This window comes from Lynx canadensis, chromosome D1 (assembly GCF_007474595.2).
Source record: "Lynx canadensis isolate LIC74 chromosome D1, mLynCan4.pri.v2, whole genome shotgun sequence".
NCBI lineage: Eukaryota > Metazoa > Chordata > Mammalia > Carnivora > Felidae > Lynx > Lynx canadensis.
The window spans coordinates 111051445-111077093 of record NC_044312.2 but is presented as its reverse complement, the minus strand read 5'-3'; the positions used below and the strand labels follow the sequence as shown (position 1 = coordinate 111077093).

Here is a 25649-nt window from a genome sequence, read left to right as displayed (position 1 = left end):
TCTGTCGCCCGAGCACAAGGAACGCCCCTCAACGACAGAATCCGTTCCTCACGCATGCCCGGATCCCTCTGGATTGAGAAACATGGACAGATACCCTCCACCCTTCCACCCCAAGTTTCCAGAAGGCCATCTTGGTGGCAAACCCTTGAAATGTTCTGAGAAGCTCCTGGAGGTCTTCTCGACTGAAACTAAAATGTTTAGGAAACTCTGTTTGCAGGTTCCCACCGCCAACGGCTTCCCACTTCCGCTTCGAGTGGGTCCAGGGCAGGGGGCTGCAGAAGGCCCCGTGCAGCCCCCAGAACCAGCCAGTCTGTGAGCGAGAAGCACGTGGGGTGGGAACCACGAGGGGTGGGAACCACGCTTATAAAAAGGCGGAACCCGAGGGTCACATCCTCGTGCAAAAGCCAGACTCCCAGCCCACGCTGTCCGTGTCGTCTGTGAGCCTCCCTGACCTGTGACGTCCCCTACGGGGCAGCCGGAGCCAAAGGAAAGGTGCAGCCTCAGGGTAAGAGTGGCCCCGGGCCGCCCTGTGCAAGACGCCCCCGGCCACCCACACCGGCTCCTCCGAATGACGACAAAAGTGTTTATCGTCCGCACGCTTGGCATCCTCCCACTGAGTCATTTGTGAAAGTGTCTTTCACGGCTGGGAGGCAGAAACAGTTCTTACAAGACCAGGGAAGGTGACCCCGAGCAACTGAATCCATCCCGGGGGGCGGGGGGGGGGGGCGGGTAACCTGCAAGCTGGCCACTCTTCCTGAAGGAGGCCAGGAGACGTGGCTCAGCCCCCTGCCACACGACTTCCAACCGGGACAGCCCTTGCTGCTAATCCTCCGGATCCACCCCACAGGAGTTCGTGGGAGCTTCCAGGACCCCCCCCCCTTGTGCAGCCTCCTCCAGGAAGCCCTCTTACCCCAGGGCATCTCCCCTCTTCTGCCCGCTGCCTCCCGCAGATGTTTGCAAAAAGAACCGAAATGCCCTCAAAGGGCTTGACCCCAGGCAGTGGTCCCAGAGCTCAGAGGCTCCGGCTACTGGAATGCTGAGAACCAGAAAGTCCCCGTTCCTCTGCCTGGAAAAGAAATCAGCCCTCCCCCAGGGGTGGGAGGGCCCTGGGACGATGGAGGCAAACCTAGGCTTCCAGAGGCCCTGCCCTTCTCCCTCTGGCCCAGCGTGACGATGGACGTGGCTGCCATATACTGTGCACTCACGACGTACCAGGGGCCCAGCACAGCACCTGTGATACCTATTGATACAACACTGTGTCCTCCCCAGCTTCCCCGGCTAAGGGGTGCTCTGTGACCGCCCCCGCATCTCACAGATGAAGAAGAGCAGCAGAGTGACAAGTCCCCAGGCGCTGTCCGCCCCCGATGACCAATACCCTTTGTGCCCCCGGGTAGCTTGGGCAAGTCCTTCGTGGAACTGTAGGCTTCCCCAGCTGTGCACCTGCACCGGGCCAGGACTCTGACATTGTGACCCCAGACTCCAGTCCTGGAACTCTGACGCGTGGACCTCCCGCCTCACGGGGCCCCTGCGTCAGCTCCCCACCAGGGTGCACACTGTTGCATGATGTACCTTTTGGGGGGTTGTGTCCACCCTCCCCCCTCCCCCCACCGCTCTCCCGCTCCTTCCCCGAAGGTCCACGCGCAACCTGGCTCCAGGCTGGGCAGAGATGCGGGCGGAGACGGCAGCCACGCCTGTCCTTCTCCCAGAACAGATGGTCACCTCCCCATTCGGCACAGCGCTTGGACGGGGATCACCGATCCACAGCAACAGCACCAGATTCACATCGCCCTAACCGGTGGGCCAGGCCCCAGGCTGGCTCTCTCACGGCGGCACGACTCGAAAACAGCAAAGACACAAAAAAACGGAAATGCCCAACAGGGGGGAAGATGGTTCACCGGACAAGTATTTTTCAGGCACTACAACTCATGTTATAGAAACACATGCCCCTCCTCTAACTGCCGATGCCCCTGCAACAGCGTCAGGGGGAATGCAGACACTCGTGGCAGAACGGGAGAGAACGATACACTGAGATACGGGGCGTCTCCAGGTTTCCCTTCAGCTTCTCTACACACAAAGCAGGACGGGCTACGGAACGCGCAGGGCCGCTGCAGGCTGAACACAGGGAGCCCCTGCCCCAGAATTATCCAGCATTTCAAGTCGGCGACAATGGAGCATTAAACCAAGCACGGGGCTCTTTGGAAGCCGGGGGCTCTGTGTGACCGCCCAGATCAAATGCCTGTGAGGTCAGTCCCGACGCCACCTAGCTCTTGCCTCAGGGCTGCCGCACATGCTGTTCCTCGCGCCTCTTCCTTGTTCATTCTCAAGTCTCAGCCTGTCTCCTGGGAAGGACCTTCCCTGACCTTCCATCCGGGCCTCCAGCCCACCCCCCCCACCCCCGCCCTCAGTATGTTATTCTGCGTCTCAGTCCTTCCTTTGTGTCCTGTGTTACTCTGATCCAAATCTGAATTCGCATTCTTCATTCACGTGCCTGCTTGGTTCCTGTCGACCCCTCCACAACTCAGAGGGACATTCCCTGTAGGAAGAACAGGGGGCTGGAGCGGGGGGTGGGGGGGGGGTTCACATTTACCGCTCTGTTCTCTGCACGCAGCACACGCAGGCACGCGGACTCCCTGTTTGCCGGGATGAACTTTTCGTTTTAAACCTGGGCCCAAAGGAGTGGTAACACTCCCTCGGCTCTGGTCGCAGGTCCCCAGGGAAGCCCCCAGTCTCCCTTTCCTTCCCCCCAAGTGCCACTGGCCCAGGGGCGGCCTGCTTCCTGACGTCTGTCACCGGCCTCTCCACTGCCACCCAGCTGTGCTGGGCCCTAGACACCCCCAGGGACAGGCTGCACCCTGGACACGCCTTATTCCCAGAAAAGCACGCTGTGAACGTGACAGCCAGAAATAAGGAGCCTCGGACGGTGCTCCAGAGGACGGAGGGTTGACACATCATTAGAAGACGGTCATTGTAGGAGACCCTGAAGCAGCAAGTGCGGCAAATGAAGGGCGGGGGGGAGCACCGAGAAACACTTGTGTGGGGGGAGGGAAGTCAACTGAACTTCACGCACCCCCAATTTTTTCCACGGAGCAAGCGTCTGCAACCCGAATTTCCGTGGGGAGGGTGGTTATTAGGGCACGAAGATCCCATGGAAATGGGACGTAAGGATGAAAATGCATCAGAAATTCCCTATCAGTGTGGAAAAAGCTTGTGGGAAAAGCAGAAAAGCAGGAGACGAAGCCAGCGGGGAGGCCCGCAGCCCCACACCGGCAGCGCGTGCTTGGGAGAGCCGGGAAGGCAGGAAAGGAGACGTCTGTTGGGCGCAGATCGCGGGGCGTCTCCTGACTCACAGCGTTCCCCTACACGACTGTCCTTTTGACAACACACACAGTGTTTGCTCGGCAAGTCGTGACAGCGAGCATCTCGGCTACACTCACGGCTTTCTGGCAGCCGACTGCGAGGTCACCGGACAGACCAGACCTGAGTCCCGAGCCCGGTAACGTGCCCGCCGGGCAGCCGAGCCCAGATCTAACCCTGCATCCCAGCCGCTGGGCCGCCCAGGTGCCCCCGGCTGCGGAGCTCCGAACACGTGAAACCTTCGCCGAGGGAAGGACACCGCCAGCCCCACCCCCACGCCCCGCCAGGCCGGCTCCCCCCACCCCAGCCAGCGCCCCCCCGTCTCACCTGCCTTGCACGTCTTGCCGTTGTCCTGAAGCTGGACGCCAGTGGGGCAGGCGCACGTGTAGAAAGGCTCCCTCGGGGACAGCAGGCACAGGTGAGAGCAGCCGCCGTTGTCCTCCGCACACCGCGTGTGGACTGGGGAAGACAGGGCGGGGTGAGAGAAGGTTCCAGAACACAGCCCTCGACCCCACCCACCCACACACGCCACCCCATGGGGGCATCCTCCCTGCCCTGCTCCTCTTCCCAGCCTTCTACAATACGGAACCCTCGTGTTCCTCGGGGCCCCTCGGATGGCACCTCCTCTGGGAAGGCCACCCTCGGCCGGGGTCTCAGGACCTGCCCGTGCGGTAGGGACTGGGGGGCTCCTGGAGCAGAGGCCTGTCTTTGTGATGTGCTTGGAACCCACGGGATCTGCACGAGTGCTTGGTGGCCACACCTGGACACTTCGGGTGCTGATAACAACCCTTCTCATTGTCCCAAGCCCATCCGTGACCAAAACGCAACTGAACAAATCCTTCCGGCATTTCACTCTGCCCGGGGCAGGCAGGGGCGCGGTACTGTGACGTGTGGAGTATTAGCCCCCCACCCCCCGCAAACGACTGGAGCAGATTCGCAGGGGGGTCCCCCTCTTCTCCCTAACGCTGCCTCACGCACAGGGGGCTGCCCCCACTGTGGATGCGGTAAGGACCGTGATGTTCTCACCAGGAGACCATCCTAGAGAGCCCCACCTTCCCTGGGGTGCTGACAGCTGCCACCCTTGCGCCCCCGCAGTTAAATTCAAAGCTGGAACCTTCCACAGCACCCCGGTCCCCGAGGGAGGACGTGAGCCCAGGGCCGTGACCTTGCTAGCTGCCCGTCCCAGGAGCCCTGAGCCCGTGGGCGTCAAGCTTTCCGCCATCGAGGACCCCCGCCACCACCCTATGGAGACCCCAAGCCGGGAGCCTCAACTCACAGCAGATCGATCACCAGTAACTACTTAACTTCTGTCGGGCCCCGACAACGAAGCGACCTTGCTCGGGAGGCCCTCTGCCAGCTCTGAAGAGGACGGCGGGAGGGGGCACGGGGGCGCGGGGCCCCCCTGAAGCAGCCCCCACACCCGCTCTGCAGAGGGCCCTCCTGGTTGCGCCCCAGCTGGCCCTTGCACCCTGCATACACCTCCCTCCCCTCCACCACACCTCTCCTTCTCCTCCACTGCTGTGACGCAGGTGCCCCCAGACTCGGGGCTCCTGCGGAGGGAAGACGCCAGCCGCCCCCCACCCGGCCCCCCACTTACAGTAAGGCTGCCGCTCCGGGCTAAGCACTTGAATATCCATGGGCGAATAGAGAGCTCGAAGGATCTCCTTCCTCTTCTCTCCCGTCTTCTTGTTACAGGCGTGGATGGAGCGCGTCTGCCAGTCCGTCCAGTACAGAGTGTCCCCGGAGAGCGTCAGGGCAAAGGGGTGCGTCAGGCTGCCCTCCACCACCTTCTGCCTGCGGGTGCAGGAGGCACGGGTGGGAGCTGTGAGCAGACTCCCCGCGGTCCTGCACGCGCCCCGCTTGGAAACCCTCCCACGGCCACCGCGGACCCATTCACGTCACACAGGACGGCCGCGGGGCAGTCCCAGCCTCCCGCCACCCTTGACGGTGACGCGGCCCCCCAGCCCTTCCCAACTGTTTCTAGAAAAGTGGCTGGTGGCAAAGTGGCCCGCAGGGACAGAAGAAGCGGCAAGGAGGAAGCCACCGCTGATGACACGCCTGCCTCGCCCTGATGTTTGGACGACTTAGCACAAACTGCGCCAAACGTGCCTGTGACGCCAATAATTTATATTATCACAGTAAATCGAACTTGATACCAAAACAACGGGGCGCCTGGGTGGCTCAGTTGGTTAAGTGTCCAACTTCGGCTCAGGTTATGGTCTCGCGGTTCGTGAGTTCGAGCCCCGCGTCGGGCTCGCTGCTGTCAGCGCTGAGCCTGCTTTGGATCCTCTGTCCCCCCCCTCTCTCTGCCCCTCCCCTGCTCATTCCCTCCCCCCCCCCAAAGATAAACATTAAAAAAATTTTTAAAAAGGAAAAAAAAAAACCATCTTTCTTCTGTGCATTTATAAAGCCCAGCAAACGAGAACATGTTTTTAATGATATTATGGATTTCTAACTTTACACCTGGTGGCGTGTGTATTTATCTGGTTTCATGACCTTCCCTCGACTATAGGCTCCCTGGTGGCGTGGAGGGTTGCAGGGGGCAGGTCACCACCACATCTGAGCCCCTGGCACCGCACCTCAGAGAAACATTGACAAGGTTTTACTGAGCAACTGGAAGCCACATGCCCATGACCGTCCCTAATCTGACCCAACAATGCCTCCGTTTTGTTTTCTTGATGTTACTCCTTTAATGTTTATTTATTTGAGAGAGAGAGAGAGAGAGAAAGAGAGAAAGAGAGAGAGAGAGGGAGAGAGAGAGAGACAGAGGGAGAGCACACACAGGGGAGGGGCAGAGAAAGAGGGAGACAGAGAATCCCAAGCAGGCTCCGTGCTGTCAGCACTGAGCCCGATGCGGGGCTCGAACCCACGAACTGCAAGATCATGACCTGAGCCAAAATCGAGAGTCGAATGCTCAACCGACTGAGCCACCCAGGTGCCCCTGCCCCCCTTGATGTCACTTTTTAAATAGACTTATTGAGGCGACATTCACGTAACACAAAAGTAACCAGTCTGCTGAGTGAACAGTTCAGTGCTACGCAGCACACAGTCACAATGTTACTTACGCAAACACAGCCCCCAGCTACTTCCCTAAATTCCCGCTGCTCCTCTGGAGAACCCCGGGCCCCCTCAGCGGTTCCCCCTCACGTCCCCTCCACGGGGCCCCCCGGCGGCCACCAGTCTGCTTTCTGTCTCCGAGGATTTGCGCAGCCTGGACATTTCACATAAATGAAGTCATGCCACGCGTGGCCTTGTGTGACTCGCTTTGTTTCCTTTAGCGTCAGGTTTGCACGGTCCCTCCGTGTTGCACACATGCTAGCGCGTCACTGCTCCTCATGTCTGGACGGCATTCTGCATGTGGATGGGTCACACTCTGTTTGTCTATCCACCTGTGGCCGCACATCTGGGCTGTTCGCACCTTTGGGCTATGGTTCGCACCACTGCTACGGACATTCGCGTGCACGTCTTTGTTCCTGCACCGATTGTCAACGCTCTCGGGGAGATGCCCAGGAGTGGAATCGCGAGATCGTACGGTCACTCGACGTTTGCATCCCGAGGCACCACCAAACTGCCCTTCGTGATGTCATTTTTTTTTTTTTAACGTTTATTTATTTTTGAGACAGAGAGAGACAGAGCATGAACGGGGGAGGGTCAGAGAGAGGGAGACACAGAATCTGAAACAGGCTCCAGGCTCTGAGCTGTCAGCACAGAGCCCGACGCGGGGCCCGAACTCACTGACCGCGAGATCATGACCTGAGCCGAAGTCGGCTGCTTAACTGACTGAGCCACCCAGGCGCCCCCGTGATGTCATTTTTTAAAGTAATGTTTATTTGTTTTGAGAGAGCGAGTGAGCGCAAGGGTGAGGGAGGGGGAGAGAGAGAGAATCCCAAGCAGGCTCCGTGTGGCGCCCCACGTGGGCCTCGATCTCATCACCGTGAGATCGTGACCTGAGCCGAGTCAGGAGTCAGATGCTTAACCGACTGAGCCACCCGGGCGCCCCGTGTCATTTTTTTTTTTAATTTTTTTTTTTCAACGTTTATTTTATTTTTGGGACAGAGAGAGACAGAGCATGAATGGGGGAGGGGCAGAGAGAGAGGGAGACACAGAATCGGAAACAGGCTCCAGGCTCCGAGCCATCAGCCCAGAGCCTGACGCGGGGCTCGAACTCCCGGACCGCGAGATCGTGACCTGGCTGAAGTCCGACGCTTAACCGACTGCGCCACCCAGGCACCCCCCCGTGTCATTTTTTGATCAGAAAAGCCAGAGGTGTCGTTTCTCAGGCCGTCCCTCCTCCCTGCCTCAGCTGAAGGCACCACAGGAAGCTGGTGCCAGGCCTCAGCTCACCTCACCCACCCTCGCCCCTCCTGTCAGGACGCCCCTCTCCAGGTGGAGTTCCTCCTGCTGGATCCACGAACTCCCTGAGCACACCAGCCGCTATTGAGCGCTTGCGGTGTCCAGGCGCCGTGCGATGAGTTGACGTGCACCGTGGTATCGGACCCCATGGACACCTCTAGAAAGTACAATCACTACCCCCATTCACATGCGAGGCCCTGAGACTCTGAGCAGTGAGGCGACCCAGGCGTGGTCGCAGCTGAGAGGGGACCACGCAGGTCCGTCTGGCTCCAGCACTTACCCTTTTTACCAGCAGATTATGCTCCTACTGGAACAGCCCTAGACACATTCATAGAGAGTGTCAGCCACCTGAAGAGCCGGAAGAATCTGGCAGTGAGGCAGGAGGAGGGCTGAGTAAGTCCTGGAGTCACAGTGCCTGGCTTCTCTCGACTCTGACTAGCTCTGTGGCCTTGGGTGAATTCACAGACCTCTCTGTGCAACATCATAATAGGGGATTATACCTGCAAACACTTCATAGGGTTGGTGTGAGCAGGTAACGAACTGATAAATATCCTGGCAAACAGCAAGTGCTATGGAAGGGTTGGCCACCATCACCCCGTCACCACGTCACCACCATCATCAGCATCACCATCACCACCACCATCATCACCATCACCAACATCATCATCACTATAACCACCATCATCACCATCACCATCACTACCATCATCACCATTATCATCATCACCAACACCATCATAACCATCACTATCACCACCACCATCACCATCATCACCATCATCACAACTATCACCACCATCATCACCACCATCACCTCCATCATCACCATCACCTCCATCATCATCACCATCATCATCACCATCATCAGCACCATCATCACTTTCATCATCATCACCATCATCACCTCTATCATCACCACCATCACTTCCATCATCACCATCATCACCACCATCACCACCATCACCTCCATCATCATCACCATCATCACCACCATCATCACCACCATCACCTCCATCATCACTTCCATCATCATCACCATCATCACCTCTATCATCATCACCATCATCATCACCATCATCACCTCCATCATCATCACCATCATCACCACCATCACCACCATCACCTCCATCATCACTTCCATCATCATCACCATCATCATCACCATCATCACCACCATCATCACCTTCATCATCATCACCATCACCACCATCATCACCTCCATCATCATCACCATCACCATCTCCGTTATCATCACCATCACCTCCATCATCACTTCCATCATCATCACCATCATCACCTCTATCATCATCACCACCATCATCACCTCCATCATCACCATCACCACCATCACCTCCATCATCATCACCACCACCACCACCACCATCACCACCACCACCACCACCATCACCACCACCATCATCACCTCCATCATCATCACCATCATTATCATCACCACCATCACCATCATCACCACCATCACCACCATCATCACCACCATCATCACCACCACCATTATCATGGTTTAAATGCCACCACTATCCTTGCTGTCTCCTGTCATAATCCTTCAACCAGGCACCCCAGCCGGCAGCGTTTCCAGCGTCTAACTCTCCCTTCACAACGACCATGATCACTCAGCTCCCCAAGGACCACAGCTCTCCAGGCCGCCACACTCTCCAAGTCTCACGCCAGGCCCCAGGCCAGTCTGTGATCCCAGAAACAATGGGATAGAGCGTTCCAAACCAGCTGGGCACGGTCAGCAGAGGTCAGGGGAGAAATGAGGCCTCCTGCCAACAGCCATCAGAGTGAGCCTCTGACCTCAGTCGCGCCTTCAGATGATTGTAGCCCCAGCCAGGAGCTTGACTATAACCTCAGGACACACATTGAGCCAGAACCACTCAGCTAAGCCACTCCTAATTCCTGATCCCCCTCCCCACCCCCAAAAAATCCCGTTTGCTGATTTAGGTGGCCCAGTTCGGGGGTATTTTGTTACACAGGAATAGATAACTAATACACGGTCCTGAATAAAATGAGGCAAACCTGCTGATATCCTCAAATCTGCGGGAGCTGTTACCTGCCTGTGTGTGCACAGTCTTCCCTAAACCACGTGACTGCAGCCCACGGCACCAGCACCCACGTACTCCCCTCCTGGTTCGGGAGCCCCACCGTGCAGGAACAGGGCTCTCCTCCCAGGAGGATCCCCAAGACTCAGCACAGAGCTGGCAGGCAGTCTGGGCAGTAAATAAAGTGCCCTTGACCGTTCCTACATCTGAAGCGTAATGAGGTAGGGGGCAGAAAGCTCTCAAAGCAATTACCTGACATGTAAAACATCCTTGATATTTCACTCATTTAACCCATGTTACAGAGAAACGGTTATGCGTAAGGCCCTCTGGTGAGGCCAGGGAACGCGGTGGACACGACCCAGGATGCATACTTGGGGCGGGGAGGAAGGGGGCACGGCGAACTCTTTACAACCCTGTCGGACCCTGAGGCGGTCAGGGCCACGATCCCTTCTCTGCGATTCTGAATTCCAAAAAACTCTGACCACGGCAAGAGTTTTGCTACCCATTTTGTGGCAAGACCCGCGTGTGGCTGTGGGCTTGGTTATAGCCTTTCAACCCCACTGAGAAGGACCATCCTGTGTCGTGTTGTGAACACAGTCACACGGGAGATGGCAGGTGCCCCCCAACCCCGGACCCCCCACGGGTGTGCTGTGTGCTCTGTTACTGTGTGAGGTTCTCAACAGTCCCGAACGCCTCAGGCCCCAGGGTTTCAGAGACGAGACCACGGGTCTGAGTTAAGAAGGGTCACCGGCCAGCGCCCGGCCCGGCCCGGCCGAGGCCCTGGCGGTGGCTGGGGGGCCGCGGGGAAGGTGGGGACCCACCACCGGGCGGGCACTCACCGGAAGGAGCCGTCCAGGTTGGCGCGGTGGATGAAGCTGAGCTTGGCGTCGGCCCAGTAGAGCTTCTGCTCCTCGAGGTCGATGGTCAGCCCGTTGGGCCAGTAAATGTCCGAGTCCACGATGATCTTCCGCGTGCTGCCATCCATGCCTGCCCGCTCGATTCGAGGTGTGTCTCCCCAGTCTGTCCAGTACATGTACCTGAGGAGGAGGCAAGCACGAGCAGAGAAGGCTAGCACAGACCTGCCTTTTCGGTCTCTGTTTTCCTGTCGACGCGACCGCAGACGCATAAACAGAGGCCGAATTTGTCCTAAAATCTCACCCATTTGACATAACCAGTGCTTAGGGCCTGGGATATTATTGCTTCCAACTTCTTTTCTAGAAAGTTAGTAATAGGTTAATCTTTAAACAGAGTTGGGTAATCAAAACATACTGGGTTCCCAACTCGTTCTTAGACAGCAATATATTCTGGGTATCCTCTCCTTTAACTAACAGAATTCTTCCTTCTTGTCTTTTTTTTTTTTTTTCATTTTTATTTCTGAGAGAGAGAGAGAGAGAGAGAGACAGAGCATGAGCAGGGGAGGAGCAGAGAGAGGAGAGAGAGAGAGAGAGACAGACAGACAGACAGACAGACAGAATTTGAAGCAGGCTCCAGGCTCTAAGCTGTCAGCGCAGAGCCCGACGCGGGGCTCAAACTCATGAATTGTGAGATCATGACCTGAGCTGAAGTCGGACGCTTAACTGAGTGAGCCACCCAGCCTCCCCCTCCTCCCTTACTCTCTTGATGATAGAGTACTATAAATTATTTACAAGACTTCACATCAGATGTTTGAGTTGTTCCTGATTTTTTGCCACTACAAAAATGCTGTAAATGAACTTTTTTTTTTAATGTTTTATTTATTTTTGAGAGAGCGCAAGCAGGGGAAGGGCAGAGAGAGAAGGGGACAGAGGATCTGAAGCCAGCTCTGTGCCGACAGCAACAAGCCCGATGCGGGGCTTGAACTCACGAACCGCAAGATCATGACCTGAACGGAAGTCAGACACCCAACCGACTGAGCCACCCAAGGGCCCCTGTAATTGAACTTCTAAAGCCAATTAAAACATGTAAGATGGAATATTATTTAACAGTTTTAAAAAGTTAGCCATGAAGCCATGAAAAGTCATGGAAGAAACGTCAAAGTGTATTAATAAGTGAAAACAGCCAACCTGAAAAGCCTACACACCGTGGGATTCCCACCATAAGACGATCTCAAATCTTGGAGCGCCTGGGGGGGCTCAGTCAGTTGAGCATCTGACTTCGGCTCAGGTCATGATCTTACGGTTCATGAGTTCGAGCCCTGCATCAGGCTCCGTACTGGCAGCTCGGAGCCTGGAACCTGCTTCGGATTCTGTGTCTCCCTCTCTCTCTGCCCCTCCCCCACTTATGCTCGCTCGCTCTCTCTCTCTCTCTCTCTCTCTCTCTTTCTCTCCCTCTGCTCAAAAATAAATAACCATTAAAAAAATGAAAAAAAAAAATCTTTGTCAAAACCACAGACTGGATACGAGCACGTAGACAATCTCTGTACCTTCCCCTTAATTTTTCCGTGAACCTAAAATCGCTTAAAAAAAAAACAAAGTCTATTAAAAAAAAAAACCCACATGGGGATGTGCACGGACATTACAACAGCAGTTTTCCCTGGCGGGGGGGTGGGGGGGGCGGGGGTGTGACCTGGGCTGCTTCTGCCCGCCCCCCGGTTTACAGTAAGGGGCAGGCACCTCACATCCACGAGAAACGACCCCAATTAAAGCTTCTTATGCGGGGACACTGGGGTGACAGGTTCACACCCCCCTGCCCAGTACCCAGAGAATGCGTCCAGTTGTCCAGGCGGGGCGACCACCCAGCGTGCACAGCTCTTAGCGACAGCGGACGGGAACCACACCAGCCCGGAGGACACGTGACCTCCGCGTTCCGGTCAGACGCGGATGAGCCACGGGACCCGAGGATGGGACACCTGTTTTATGTGGCCTGCCCGGCGCGTCTCTGCAGCCAGGAGGGCAGGGTCCACTTTCACTCTGAGAAGCCCTGCTCCCGGCGGTGGCCCATGACGCTCTCCGGGTGGTGCGGCCTCCCCGCTGCCCTCCCGCTGGGGTGGGTGCGGGCAGGTGCATCCTGGCCTCTCAGCAAATCCCATAACCCTCGGTCTCTGCGACTGCTTTAAAGGCCAGCAGCTTGCCCACGCGGGGCCGATGGGGGTGAGCCTGAAAGCCCGACCCGGGGAGGCAGGGAGCTCCTGGGTCCCCCCGCCCGCGCCGTCTGTGAGAGGGCCTGCGGGGAGCGCAGATCCAGGTGGGGAGAGGCCGCGCCCCGTCCCAGGCCCACAGACTCTCTCTTGCCTTCCAGCTGCTTCTCCTTGACCAGGCAAGTCCCCCACTGCCCGTGGCTCCGCTCCTTCACAGGCCGGATCTGGTCCCCTTTCCGCGAACCCTGGGCGTGCCCGCTGCTGCCCGTGTGCCAGGGGCAGCTCTGCGGCCACAGCAGGTGCGGGTGCCTGGGGGGCCGCCCCCGTTTGTGAGGCCGAGCGGTCTTGCCAGAGGGGTGTCGTGTCCGAGCTGGTGCCACGCCCACCTGCTGGAGGAGCTGGGCCGGGGTCACTGGCGATGAGCTTGCAGGGGCCAACCACACCCGGCCGCTGTCACCGAGCTCTGCTGCCCTCCAGCCCCGGTGGGGACGGAGAGGAAAAGAGAGCACCCTTCACACGGAACACCTCCCTTGCGCTCTCTCCTCTGCACCTGGAGACGCGGCTGACGCAGGGCAAGCAGGAATTACTACTCCCACTGGACAGATGGGAAAACCGAGGCTCCAAAAGGAGCCCCACGTCACATGCCAGTGGCTTGGGAGCGCCGCATAGCTCTCTGAGTGAGGCCAGGACCTGGCCATCATATGACTCACCCCTGTGCCAGCGGGCCCGGGCGGTGGTGAACTCTTCCTGGCAGCCCAAGGCCTGCAGGTGCTGTCGGCCAGCTCGGCAAAGGCTCCCGCCAGCCTGGTGTAGACGCCTTCCCTCCCGGTGTCTTCCCGCCCCCGGCGGCCTGGAGAGGGCCCAGCCTTTGCGCCACCCGCCGAGAAGGTATCGGGAGAATAAATCTCAGGGCAATCCACTCACGCCCTTCCCGAATGCTCCCTCCTCGAGGAGCATAATTCAAATTCCTTCCCCCGGGTCTCATCACAGAGGCCCGCTGCTTTCCTTAAATGGGGAATTTGCGAGCCCCTCTGTCAGCAGAGACCAGTTGGCGTGGATGTGCTTTGGCAGGATCCCCGAACACGGCCACAGGCCCGGCCAAATTCCACGGGGGAAAATCAACTTCCGAAGGAAAGCAGAGCGCCTGGTCTCTGCGCAGAGGCTGGCCGCGGTCGTGGGGCGGCCGTGGGTCGCGGTTGTGCGTCACTTTAGGGCAGCACCATTTTGCATGTTAAAGAAGGGGTTGGGTTTTAGCCCGGCTTTAACTTGAGACCCGGGAGCCGCTGCAGCCCCTCGCGGGCCGAGCAGGCCGGGGCTGGTGCGGCCCCCACGCCAGGTGCTCCGAGCCAGAAGGTCCTCCCCAGAGCCTGACCTTGGCCCTGGGGACGCCGGGGTCCTCCGCACTTTGCCACCGCACTTTGCCACCGGTGCTGCCGAAGCATTGCTAGGCTCAGCGTCAGGACCACGGGCGCTCCTGGCAGCGGGGCTCTTGGTCACGTGCACAGAGACGGGCTGAGAACCTTCCTTCCTGATGAGGAGGTCCGGGTGGGTACCCCCTCATCCGAGGAAGAAGCCCAGTGGGAGACCACGTCACCGGAGGGCACGAGGAAACGACAGAGGCTCTGACGGAGCGGGGAAGGGGAAAGCGGATCCTGCAACCTTGTGCCCGTGGCCGGGACGCAGCACAAGACCTGTTGTCCCAGCTCTCAGGACGGCAGTCCCGTCCCCAGGACTCAGCCCCAACTTGTGACTTATGTCACTGTGGGCATCAAGCTGCCGGCCCGGAGTCCTCTCGTCCTGGACAGCAGGGCGCCTCAGGGGACAGAACGGGCATCTCAAACCTTAGCCACAGGGGAAAGAAGCGTGGGGGAGAAGGCCAGGGCCCCAGAAGTCCTTCCCAGGGCATCAAACCCAAGGTCAACGTCGCCCCAGGAGCAGGGTGTGGGAGAGAATTCAGAGGCAACCTCAGACGGGATTTTAATCCTTTAATGGGAAAAAGCCAGAGCAAGAGACTGACCGGCTCCCGGGGATGGTACAGGCAAGGCCAGCCTGACGGGAGCATGGAGTAGACTGCTCCCCACCGAGCACCGAGCACCCCCCAACCAGGCACAAGCACCTCCCAACTGAGCACCTCCCCACCAAGCATCTCCCGATCAAGCACCAAGCACCTCCCAAGAGAGCACCTCCCCACCAAGCATCTCCCGATCAAGCACCAAGCACCTCCCAAGAGAGCACCTCCCCACCAAGCATCTCCCGATCAAGCACCAAGCACCTCCCAACTGAGCACCTCCCCACCAAGCATCTCCCGATCAAGCACCAAGCACCTCCCAAGAGAGCACCTCCCCACCAAGCACCCAGCACCTCCAATCAAGCGCCTCCCAACCAGGCACAAGCACCTCCCAACTGAGCACCTCCCCACCAAGCATCTCCCGATCAAGCACCAAGCACCTCCCAAGAGAGCACCTCCCCACCAAGCATCTCCCGATCAAGCACCAAGCACCTCCCAACTGAGCACCTCCCCACCAAGCACCCAGCACCTCCAATCAAGCGCCTCCCAACCAGGCACAAGCACCTCCCAACTGAGCACCTCCCCACCAAGCATCTCCCGATCAAGCACCAAGCACCTCCCAACTGAGCACCTCCCCACCAAGCATCTCCCGATCAAGCACCAAGCACCTCCCAACTGAGCACCTCCCCACCAAGCACCCAGCACCTCCAATCAAGCGCCCCCCAACCAGGCACAAGCACCTCCCAACTGAGCACCTCCCCACCAAGCATCTCCCGATCAAGCACCAAGCACCTCCCAAGACAGCACCTCCCCACCAAGCACCCAGCACCTCCAATCAAGCGCCTCCCAACCAGGCACCAAGCACCTCTTCACTAAGCACCTCCCAACTAGGCACCAAGTACCTCCTAACTGAGCACAAGCACCTCTCAACCAAGGTGGTGACAGGTCACGAGGAAGAAGAGAGACTTCTGTGCCCCGACACGGAGGCTACGTTTGGGTTGGGGGGGAGGGGCATCTTTAGCGTAACAACAACACGTACCGAAGCCACTAACTGTTCGTGGTGTTTTATGCGTGACATGTGACATGGTCGCAACCCCGCACAGCTGGGGACACGGAGACAAAGAGCAGCAGCACAGAACCCTTGCCTCTCATCTTTCTCTCTAACCTACATGCAAAGTGACAGCAAACCCCACATGGTTCTGCCTTCCAAACAGATCCCAACTCTGGTCGCTTCTCACCCACACCCCACCAGCTTTCTGATCCAAGCCGCCACCCGCTACGACCAGGTGACAGTGACAGCCGCCAATGAGCCCCCTGCCCCCACCCTGAAGTCCACTCTGGCTCCAACCGCCGGAGAGACCCCTTAACGCACGGGCCAGACCCAGCGACTCCTCCACTCGAAATAGGGCCTGCCCCTCACCCACTCGATGTCCTCCCCTCTCCCCCCCCCCCCCACCCCACTACAGCCCCTCCAACAGGCCGGGCCTCCTCCTACCCCAGGGCCTTTGCACTGGCCACTCTACCCACAATATCCGCCCCCTGCGTGGCCACGTGGCTCTCTCTCTCATCTGCTCTCTCTCATCTCTCATCTCTCTGCTCAAATGTTGCTAACAGACACTCCTAGGCTCCTGACCTACAGGAAGCCACTTGCCTCACCCTCTTTGTCTTTGGGCCCTGCATTATTCTCTTCTGGGGTTCATACTCTTCTCAGACATCCTATCTATCTACGGCCTTCTCCCCTCAGCGCAAAAGGGCCTCAGGGCGGCAGCCCTCAGCCTCTCCCATCACTGACAACGTCCCCTCCCGGCCAGGGAGACTCAGCCATGCCAGCTGCCACCTCCTAAAAGGTGGTCGGCGACTCCGGGAGTCGCGGAGCCACGCCGCAGGAGGGGAGAGGTCTGAATGGGGAGCATTCTGGGAGGTCAGCGTGGCCCCGGACAGCTCAGCCTGCTTGCGGTGGGGGTGGCAGAAGGGGTCTCAGGGACGCCACTGTCCGGCTCGGCCCCCCAGGACGCTGAGGCTGGGGTGCTCCTCCGGTGGGGGGAGGCCCCAGGCTGGTCTGGCCTGACTCCAGTGAGTCTGATTATCACGACCTTCGGGGCCGTGAATCTCAGCCCATCCCGCCCCTGGCGCACGCGCACACGGTTGACACGGGAACCGGTGGGTTCTAAGTCAACACGCTGAGCACCCCGGACATGCGGTTCACCTGGCCACCGCAGCACCCCCTCGCCCGGCCTGTTCCCTGCGCCACCCACACACCAGCCACGGCGCGGCCAGGGTCACCCGCAGGGCAGAGAGGGCACGGGCGGGGACAAGAGCGAGTTGGTGGCATTAGGTGACCAGAACCCAGGGGGTCGTACTGTCTTCCTGCTCCAGATGTCAGGGAGCCGTCCGTCTCCGACAGCGAACCGACGGTGGTTCGGCCGCTGCCTCCAGGCAGGCACCCGCCGCCCGGGGAAGGGCGTGGGGGAGGAGGGGGCAGCACCCGCTCAGGAAAGTCTAGCATGAGCCCGGCCGGGCCGGCCGGCGACACTCAGCCGCCTCCCCTCGCCCTCTCCGGCACAGCCTCCAGATCCCAGGACGTTCCCAGCTTCGCTGCCAGTCACACAACCCCACCTGGATCTCACCGCTGGGCCCTGAGCCCTCGCGGGGCACAGTGGGCCCGGCCAGCCCAGGGAGCAGAGGAGAGCAGACGGCTTCCGGGAGGCCAGGGAAGCAACAACCCCCCGGCCAGCTCCCCTTCCGGACGAGGGCCTTCACCTCTGACACCATCTTCGCCGACGCTGCCGGAAAGGCGTAGACGGCACAGATTCCACCTGCTGGGTCGCCTGCACCTTCTCGGGTGCCACCGCGCACCCGACAGAGACGCCCAGTGACTCAGATCCACGGCCGAGCGCTCCCAGAGCCTCAGACGTGGCAGGTTTAAAACGGAAACCCAACCCCGGAACATCGAGGGGAAACAATTCTCGACAAGCTCTGAGAGGCGAACTCCTTTCAAGAGGGCCGGGTTTCCTCTGCAAGAGCTGCTCGGGCTCAAGGGAACTCAAGAGGGAAACCGCGACCCCCTGAGCCCCGCCAAGGAGGAAGGCAGCTGGGTTTACCCGTGAGCGGGGTCCAAGGCGATGGCCCGCGGCTGGTCGAGGTCCTGCCAGAAGAGAACCTTCCGGGACGTCCCGTTGAGGTTGGCTACCTCGATGCGATTGGTCTCGGAGTCCGTCCAGTACAGCTTCTTGCCGACCCAGTCGCAGGCCAGGCCGTCAGGCGACACCAGGCCAGAGATGACCACGTTCTGCACGGCGGCCCCCGTCTGGTTCAGGTAGATCTGCTTGATGGCCTCCTCGCTCACGTCCGTCCAGTACACGGCTCCCCTGGAGAACTGGAAATCCACGGCGGCCGCGTCCTCCAGGCCGCTGACCACGACGGTGGACTCCAGCTTGACCCCGCCGGCATCCACCAGCCGCACGTCCCGGCGGTTGGCAAACAGCAGGAGCGGTGAGGCTGTGGGGGGTGGAGGCAAACCGTGAGGACCGCTGCGCAAGCCAGGAGCCGCACGGCCCGGGACCGGGGGGCTGCGGGCACCGACCGCGTGCCCGGCCGCGCCCCAGGCCCCCTGCGCCTTCCCTCTGCTCCCCGAGGCACTGGCAGGAAGGTGCCCAGGCAGGCCCAGGCCGGGCCATCGCGAAGCTCCCCCAGTAACGGTACCGCTGTTACTGAAATCACAGAGGACGGCCAGCCAGCTCCCCCAGGCCACGGTGACTCTCTCTGCCACGCCCGTCGCCTCCCACGGGGATGCCGCGGCCGCACTGGGCCTCTAGGGGCCGCAGAGAAGCCACTGTGACGGCAAGGGAAGGGGATGTGAGGGCACCAGTCCTGGCCGGGAGAGCCTGAGGATTCCCGTGCGATTCCAGGACCCGCTGTCCGCGCTCAGGCCCCTTCCTAGGACGGTGGCCTCGGTGTCCCAGTCCGGAATGCCACCCCTCAGCTCAAACCCCTCCGCCAGCTCCCTGTGCCGCTGGGACTGAGGCCAGGCTGCCAGAGCGAGCGCCCCGCTCAAACCCAGGCCACGGCCTCCGCAGGCCGCGCGGGGACACCGGAGGGCTCAAGGTCAGGACCCCCCGTGGGGCTCCCCACTGCCCCTGCCCCGTCAGTCTACAGCTCTGAGGCAGGAAGGAAGGCTGCAAAGATCAAACGGGGGGTGATGAGCCACATCGAGCTGGGCGTCCTGACCTCTCGCAAGGAAGAGATGGCCACAAAGGACATCTGTCCCCAAATCTCTGCCCCAGGCAGGTATAAACAGAGAGTACAGAGCATTGGTCCTCACGGGCTGACAGCTCTTTGCGATTCGCACACAGAGCTGTGCGGGCTCCTCTGGACCCCGGGGACCCCGTGCGTGGGCCTGGGCTGGGGATGACATCGCGCCCATCTTACGGAAGGGGAAGATGAGACTTCGAGAAACACCCGCGCGGCCAGGTTGAGCAGCCCCCGCACTCTGGAACCCGTATCGTATTACTTCTCGGTGAATAGTTACTTCAACAGGAAGTTTCTAGGAATTAAAAAATGGAACCTTCCCTGTCCTCCCAGCTTCTTACAGGAATCTTTCCCAACGTGCCGAGGGTCCCAGCGGACCCTGCACTCCAGGAGGGCCCGCTAGCCTGGGTAAGAGCAGTGCCCAGCAGCTGCTGTGTAAAACATTTCCCCCGCCCCACCCAGCCTCCAGCACCCACCTTCAAGAAGGTGAGTTACCTCTGCCCCGTAAGAGGTGTGGAGGAAAGGGGGGGGGGCTGTCCAGAAGGGTGTAGGGCCCCACCCCCAGCTAGAGGCTCTGGAGAGTGGAGGAGGGACGCCCACGGCCACAGGCCTGGCCAGCAGCTGGGTGCCGTGCAATGGTCAGGTGCCAGCCAGTGGGAGAAGGGGGAGGATGATGGCCAGGGCTAGGGACGGTCCAGAACCTCCAGAGGAGGAAGAACCCATGACCACCAGAGGCCGGGGGGCCTTCCCTGGGAACAGGGCCACATGTGGGATCTGGAGGACACAGGGGCAGCAGCGGGCAAAGCCACAGCAAACAAAGACACCCCACGGCACGCCCAGGGTGACGGGCGTGCCCGCAGCACATTCCCATGCATCACCATCGTGATGCTCCTGGCCACCCAGAGCAAGGAGTACCAGCAAACCCGTTCCGCCCGCGAGGTTTAAGGTGCCCAGGCTCCTGAAGTCCCCGGCGGCAGGTCCCCTGGCTCGTCCCCACTCGTCCGGCAAAGGCACGACCTGCCCAAGCACGCGCAGTCGAGATTCCACACTATGGTTCTTAACCTTCTGAGGGTCACGATGTTCCCTGATAAGCTGGTCCTCTAGCTGGTCCTCTCCCCACAGACACACAGAGGCACACACACAGTGCTGTCACCAAGCCCCATGACGTCCCCCGCCAGGGAGGACCTTGCTGAGGCACGCAGGGAGAAGCAGCTGACTTCTCTTGTGATACATCGGGATCTGTCTCAGGAGGGAGTGAGCTCCCTGTTGCCACAGGTAATCAAGGGGAAGTCGGAGAGGACAGGTGAGGGGCTGCAGGGGAGGTGGACGGCCCCGCAGACAAGCAGTCTCCAATCGGCTGCTCTCCAGCCAGGACGTGCGGGGTGCGGGGTGCGGGGGGCGGGGTGGGGAGGGGGCAAGTCGCTAGCCTAAGTGTTAGCCAGGAACCCAGAACACCCTACCCCCCAACAGAGGTCTCTGAGTGGGATGGGGTGCTGAGCCGGGAGGGGAGAGGGAGGAAGGGAGCTCTTGGAAGCTGCCCCAGGCACAAAAAATCCTAGCTGTCTGTTCTTTCTCCCCAAACTGGAAAGACCACATTTTCACCACGGTTTACACTCTGGGCAGTTCAGGTGTATCCTTCAAAGGCCACAGATTGGGGCGGGGGGGTTTCAATTTTTTGTGCTTCCCCCAAAGTGAGACTCTTGGGGAGGGGAGCCACCCTGGGAAGCCAGGGGTGGGTGGGCGGCAGGCAAACGTGGGTGCAGCCCGGGCAGGCGCGGCCCCAGCGGGCAGGCCCTTTCCAGGAGGAGCCACTCCTGCTTCTAGACTGTTTAGAAAGCATGGCACACTCAACCCCTAAGTCCCCAGAGGCACCCACCTCACTCTCCAGTCCCCTGGGAACCCACAGAGAGGGGGACTTCCGCAGCTAAGAGAAGGCAGCACCCGCTCTCCCGGTGGCCTGCTCTGGGCCTAGGGGACCCCGGCCAACTGGGCCCCCCACCAGGAGACAGGGCCTCCTGGGGAGGCCCCCTCCGCTCCCCCAGGTGGAGAGACGCTAGGGGGCAGGACAGACAGAAGCCAGCCTGCCATGGTGATGCTGGTGGGGGCAGGGCCAGGTGGAGCACAAAAGTGGGGAAGGTCTCAGGACAGCAGTGAAGAGGGAGAGTGCACTGCACCGAGCCTAGGACAGAGCTGGCCCGGAGAGCTATGGCAGAGCGCCGTGGAGCTCCATCTGGGACACCCAGAAACCCACGCCTCATGTCCTATGTCACAGTGGGGGAAACAGACAAGAAACACTAAATACAACAGAAAAGGCAAAGTTAGTGCCTTGAAACATCAATGCTATGGTTTGGAAAAACAGAGCAGGGTAAAGGGTTTGGGGGGAGGGCTGTCATTTCACATGAAATGGTCAAGGCAGTCCCCCTGAGAAAGTAACAACTGGGCAAAGACCCGAGGGGGTGAGGGAGGGCCAGAAGGCAGGCACCACCAGCCGAGGGAGGAGCCAGTGCAAAGGTCCTGGGGTGAAGCATGCGGGAGGAGCATACGCTGGTTCTATGTGCTTGCTCCTTCCCGCCAGGCAGCCTAACTATGTGTCCAAGACCCTCTGATCCCACAGCCCCCTGCGAGTCAGGGGTCTCAGCGCCTGCCCCCCAGGTGAGACGACTGTAGCTCTGGGAAAGGCACTTGACCTGCCCCAGGTCACTCAACTCAGGGACGATCCGTTGACTTGTGGCCTGAGGTTCTGGGCAGTGAGAAGAAGGAATCACAGGAAGAAAGTGCAACGTAAGAGGGAAGAGGAGAGGAGGGCGGACAGGCTGAGAGCAGGAGCCACTGGCCTGGCCACCTCCCAGCTCCGAACCCACAGGCATCGCCGCGAAAAACAGACTGTCACCTGGTGGCCGCGGATACCGGGACAACCCTTCCAGAAAACACTGTGGTAAGGGGTATTAAGGACATAAAAACATCTAAGCCCTCTCCCCGGGGATCACCCTTACAGGAATTCATCCCGAGGAACACCCAGAGGAAGGAAAAAGGTCTTGGTCACAGTATTTGCTTTGCTGCAGCCTTACTCGTAATAAAAAATAAACAAAATGCCTCCCGAGTCAGAGGTAACCAGACTATTCTGTCAGCGCGGTCACATCCACGCACATCACGGGAAGATGGTTGCGGTAACATCAGAGAATGTGTCAGACGCCGTGTTAAGTGAAACCACCCACACGCCACCTCCCTGTAAGCCCCGGTTTGTACGAGATCCGCCGATGCGTGAACGCACTGGTGGGGGGAACAGGAGACTGGACAGGGGAAAGCTAACCCTGTTGGGTCTCCGGGGAAAAATCACTTTTTATGTTTCCACCCCAAATTCCATTTAGGTTGCTACAAAGTTATCTGTGCAAACGCGTTTTTCAGGACCACGGACCGGTCGGCCCTCCCACCGCTCAGACGTGACCCTCTCGGACTGCGACGTCTGGTCTGGGATGGGGGTGATCACTGTACCTGTGAGGCCGTGAGGCTCGGCCAGGGCGATGCATACGTAGGCTCGGGCCAGGAGCAGCACGACAGCAGCCGGGCGGGCCAGCGCGGAGCCAGGTCTGTTCCAGAAGAACATTCACGGACTCGGACGCGGCGGGGGGGGGGGGGGGGGGGGGGGGGGGGTCCTGGCCTGTCGCCGGGAGATTTGGGGCAAAACTTTAGAGGCAGGAAATGAGATCTGCTCCTTATTAAAAGGTACTACGGCGCCCCAAGCAGACTGAATCCCCCATGACTTTCTTCCTTGGTCCTGGTTTCCCAGTTGGCTTAACCAGGCCCAGAGTACCCTTTCCGTGACCCTGGGTTTCCACGGCCCCTTCTTGGCATGACCCTGAGGACCCCTCACGGAGTCCTGCGTTCTCTCCGCGCCTCTGTGGTGCCAGGGGCCTGGAAGCAGGTGGTCTGATGTCCCCGGCACGCTCGGCCGGTGTGGGACGAAGGCCGGCTCCTTCTCCCTCCGGCCTTGGGTGCCAGGGCCCGTGATCAATTTCCAGTCCCCACCGCAGCAGGAGCCTGAAACCCCAGCACCAACCATCCCCCCGTTACCCCGTGTAAGCACATCCACTATTTACACACAGAATTCATAGCAGATGTCCGGGCTTCCGTGGCAACACCCTGTATTTTACGCTGTTCACATGGTGACGCTAAACACAAGCAACTCAAGGTAACCCAATCCGCCGCTCGTCCACCGAACGAGCAACGCTTTCAGCACACGCCCTATTGATACTCACCAAGCGTTACACTGCTCATCGCCGAGCAGGCAAGGCCTGGACACAAAGCTGTGGATCCGTCAGCCGGGAGCGACCCTTTGTCCCACGCCAGCCCCACGGGGAAGGAAGACTACGCGGGCCCGCATTCGAGGAGCCCAGAAACCGACGGGGCAGGACACACGCTGCGCACGCACAGTTAACCTACGCGGGAAGAAACGGCAGGTGAGGGCCACGGTCAGGGGGTGCCTGGAGCCTGAAGGAGACCGAGCCGTCAGCTGGACCTGGCAGGCTTCCTGGAGGAAGGGAGACCGGAGCCTTGAAGGATGATTAGGGAACGCTGAGCACGTCTAGGCTCGACACCGAGATGCCTCTGTGACTAAGTTAATTTTACTCGCGACGGCTTACAAGCCACTTACCCAACACCTAATGGCCCCGGGTGCCTGCTGGCAGTTCGTCCAAAAGGGTTTCGATGCTACCCTCTCGCACACCCGTCTCCAGGGGCAGGCGCGCCACCACCTCTCCCACCTGTGCCACTCGTCCGGTGCTCCCGGGTCCACCTCCACCTTCCCTCTGCTGGTCTCCTGTCCGCCTGTCCAGCCCTGCAGCAGCACCGAGCAGACCCCTCCTGACTCTCCCCTCCCCATCCCCTCACACATTTTACAACCGGCTTCCCAAGTTGTCTCTGCGGGGACCTTTTTATGGAAGCTTCAGGTTTTCACGGCACGAGAAAGCAAAACCGTCACGGCTTGGCTGGCGGCACAGAGAGATGCAAACGACGCTTCTCGCACTACGGCTTGTGGCGGCGGAAGCCCGGCTTCGGGAGCGCGGGAAATGACAGCGGGCGGTGGGTGGAGGCGACGGCCACACGACAGCACGAATGCGCTTCATGCCGCTGGACTGGACGCCGTGTAATGGTTACGATGGTCAACTTTACGTGATGTGTATTTTAACACTGCTATTTACAATAGTAAAAATGAAACCGGATGGTGGGGCGGCATAGAATATTATAAGCTACTGCAAAGAATGACTTAGAACTACAATTACAGCCTTCGTTCAGGATTTTGTTTTTAAATTTTTTAACGTTTATTTGTTTTTGAGAGAGAGCGAGTGAGTAGGGAAGGGGCAGAGAGAGAGAGAGAGAGAGAATGAGCAGGGGAGGGGCAGAGAGAGAGAGAACAAGCAGGGGAGGGGCAGAGAGAGAGGGAGACACAGAATCCAAAGCAGGCTCCAGGCTCTGAGCTGTCAGCACAGAGCCCGACACGGAACTCGAACTGATGAACCGTGAGATCATGACCTGAGCTGAAGTCAGATATTTGACCGACTGAGCCACCCGGGCACCCCCAGGATTTTGTTTTTAAAAAAATTTTTTTTTCAACGTTTATTTATTTTTGGGACAGAGAGAGACAGAGCATGAACGGGGGAGGGGCAGAGAGAGAGGGAGACACAGAATCGGAAACAGGCTCCAGGCTCCGAGCCATCAGCCCAGAGCCTGACGCGGGGCTCGAACTCACGGACCGCGAGATCGTGACCTGGCTGAAGTCGGACGCCCAACCGACTGCACCACCCAGGCGCCCCATGGGATTTTGTTTTTAGATGTTGGGCAGTCATCAGAGCATGTCCACGATATGCTATTCGTTTATTTCATCCAGTGTAGACTCATTTATTCCTATCCTTAAAAGGGTTAAGATCCAATATTCCCATTTACTCTGATGTCCATACCTCCCTGGACTGGGATAGTGAGAGTCCCTTCACACTGGCTCTTGCATCCTCTTGGCACGTCCCCGTTACCCGATGAGGATTTCTTTACCTTCTGGCCCAATGACACGCTCCGGGCATAGGTGCCCTTTCCCCTGCCCCAGCCCTGGAGCTGGCATCTCCTCTGAGGAGCCCTGGTTCCTCTCCGGGGACAGTGGGACAGAAGCCCAGACCCAGGGGCTCCTGGGGGGCTCAGTCGGTTCAGCGTCCGACTTCGGCACAGGTCATGATCTCACGGTTTGCGGGTTCGGGCCCCATGTTGGGCTCACTGCGTCAGCACAGAGCCCGCTTCAGATCCTCTGACTCTCCCTCTCTCTGCCCCTCCCCTGCTCATGCTCTCTTACTCTCTCTCCCTCTCTCGAATATAAATAAACATTAAAAAAAAAAATTTTTTAGAAGCCCAGACCTGGGCATTGGGTGTGCTCACCGCCACCTGGAAGTCACCGCCTCCGGGGCGAGACAGAGACAGAGGTAGAAAAACATGGGGGGGGGGGCACCCTTTTTACCCACACATCCCATCTCTGAGCTTGCCCACTCGCTAAGTTGTACTCACAACCGCCAGGTCACCGGGGGAGCCTCTG

General features: G+C 59.3%; 1 protein-coding gene across 1 annotated transcript in view; it reads right to left on the bottom strand.

The window, feature by feature from the left end:
• Nucleotides 1-25649, bottom strand: part of LRP5 (LDL receptor related protein 5) — a 105596-nt gene that overhangs the window by 57317 nt on the left and 22630 nt on the right. Inside the window, exons 2-5 of the mRNA XM_030331115.1 lie at nucleotides 17932-18328; nucleotides 10607-10804; nucleotides 4952-5148; nucleotides 3682-3813 (exon numbers count right to left, since the gene is read on the bottom strand). Coding sequence (XP_030186975.1) covers nucleotides 3682-3813; nucleotides 4952-5148; nucleotides 10607-10804; nucleotides 17932-18328 — 924 coding nt within the window. The remainder of the gene's footprint in view (nucleotides 1-3681; nucleotides 3814-4951; nucleotides 5149-10606; nucleotides 10805-17931; nucleotides 18329-25649) is intronic.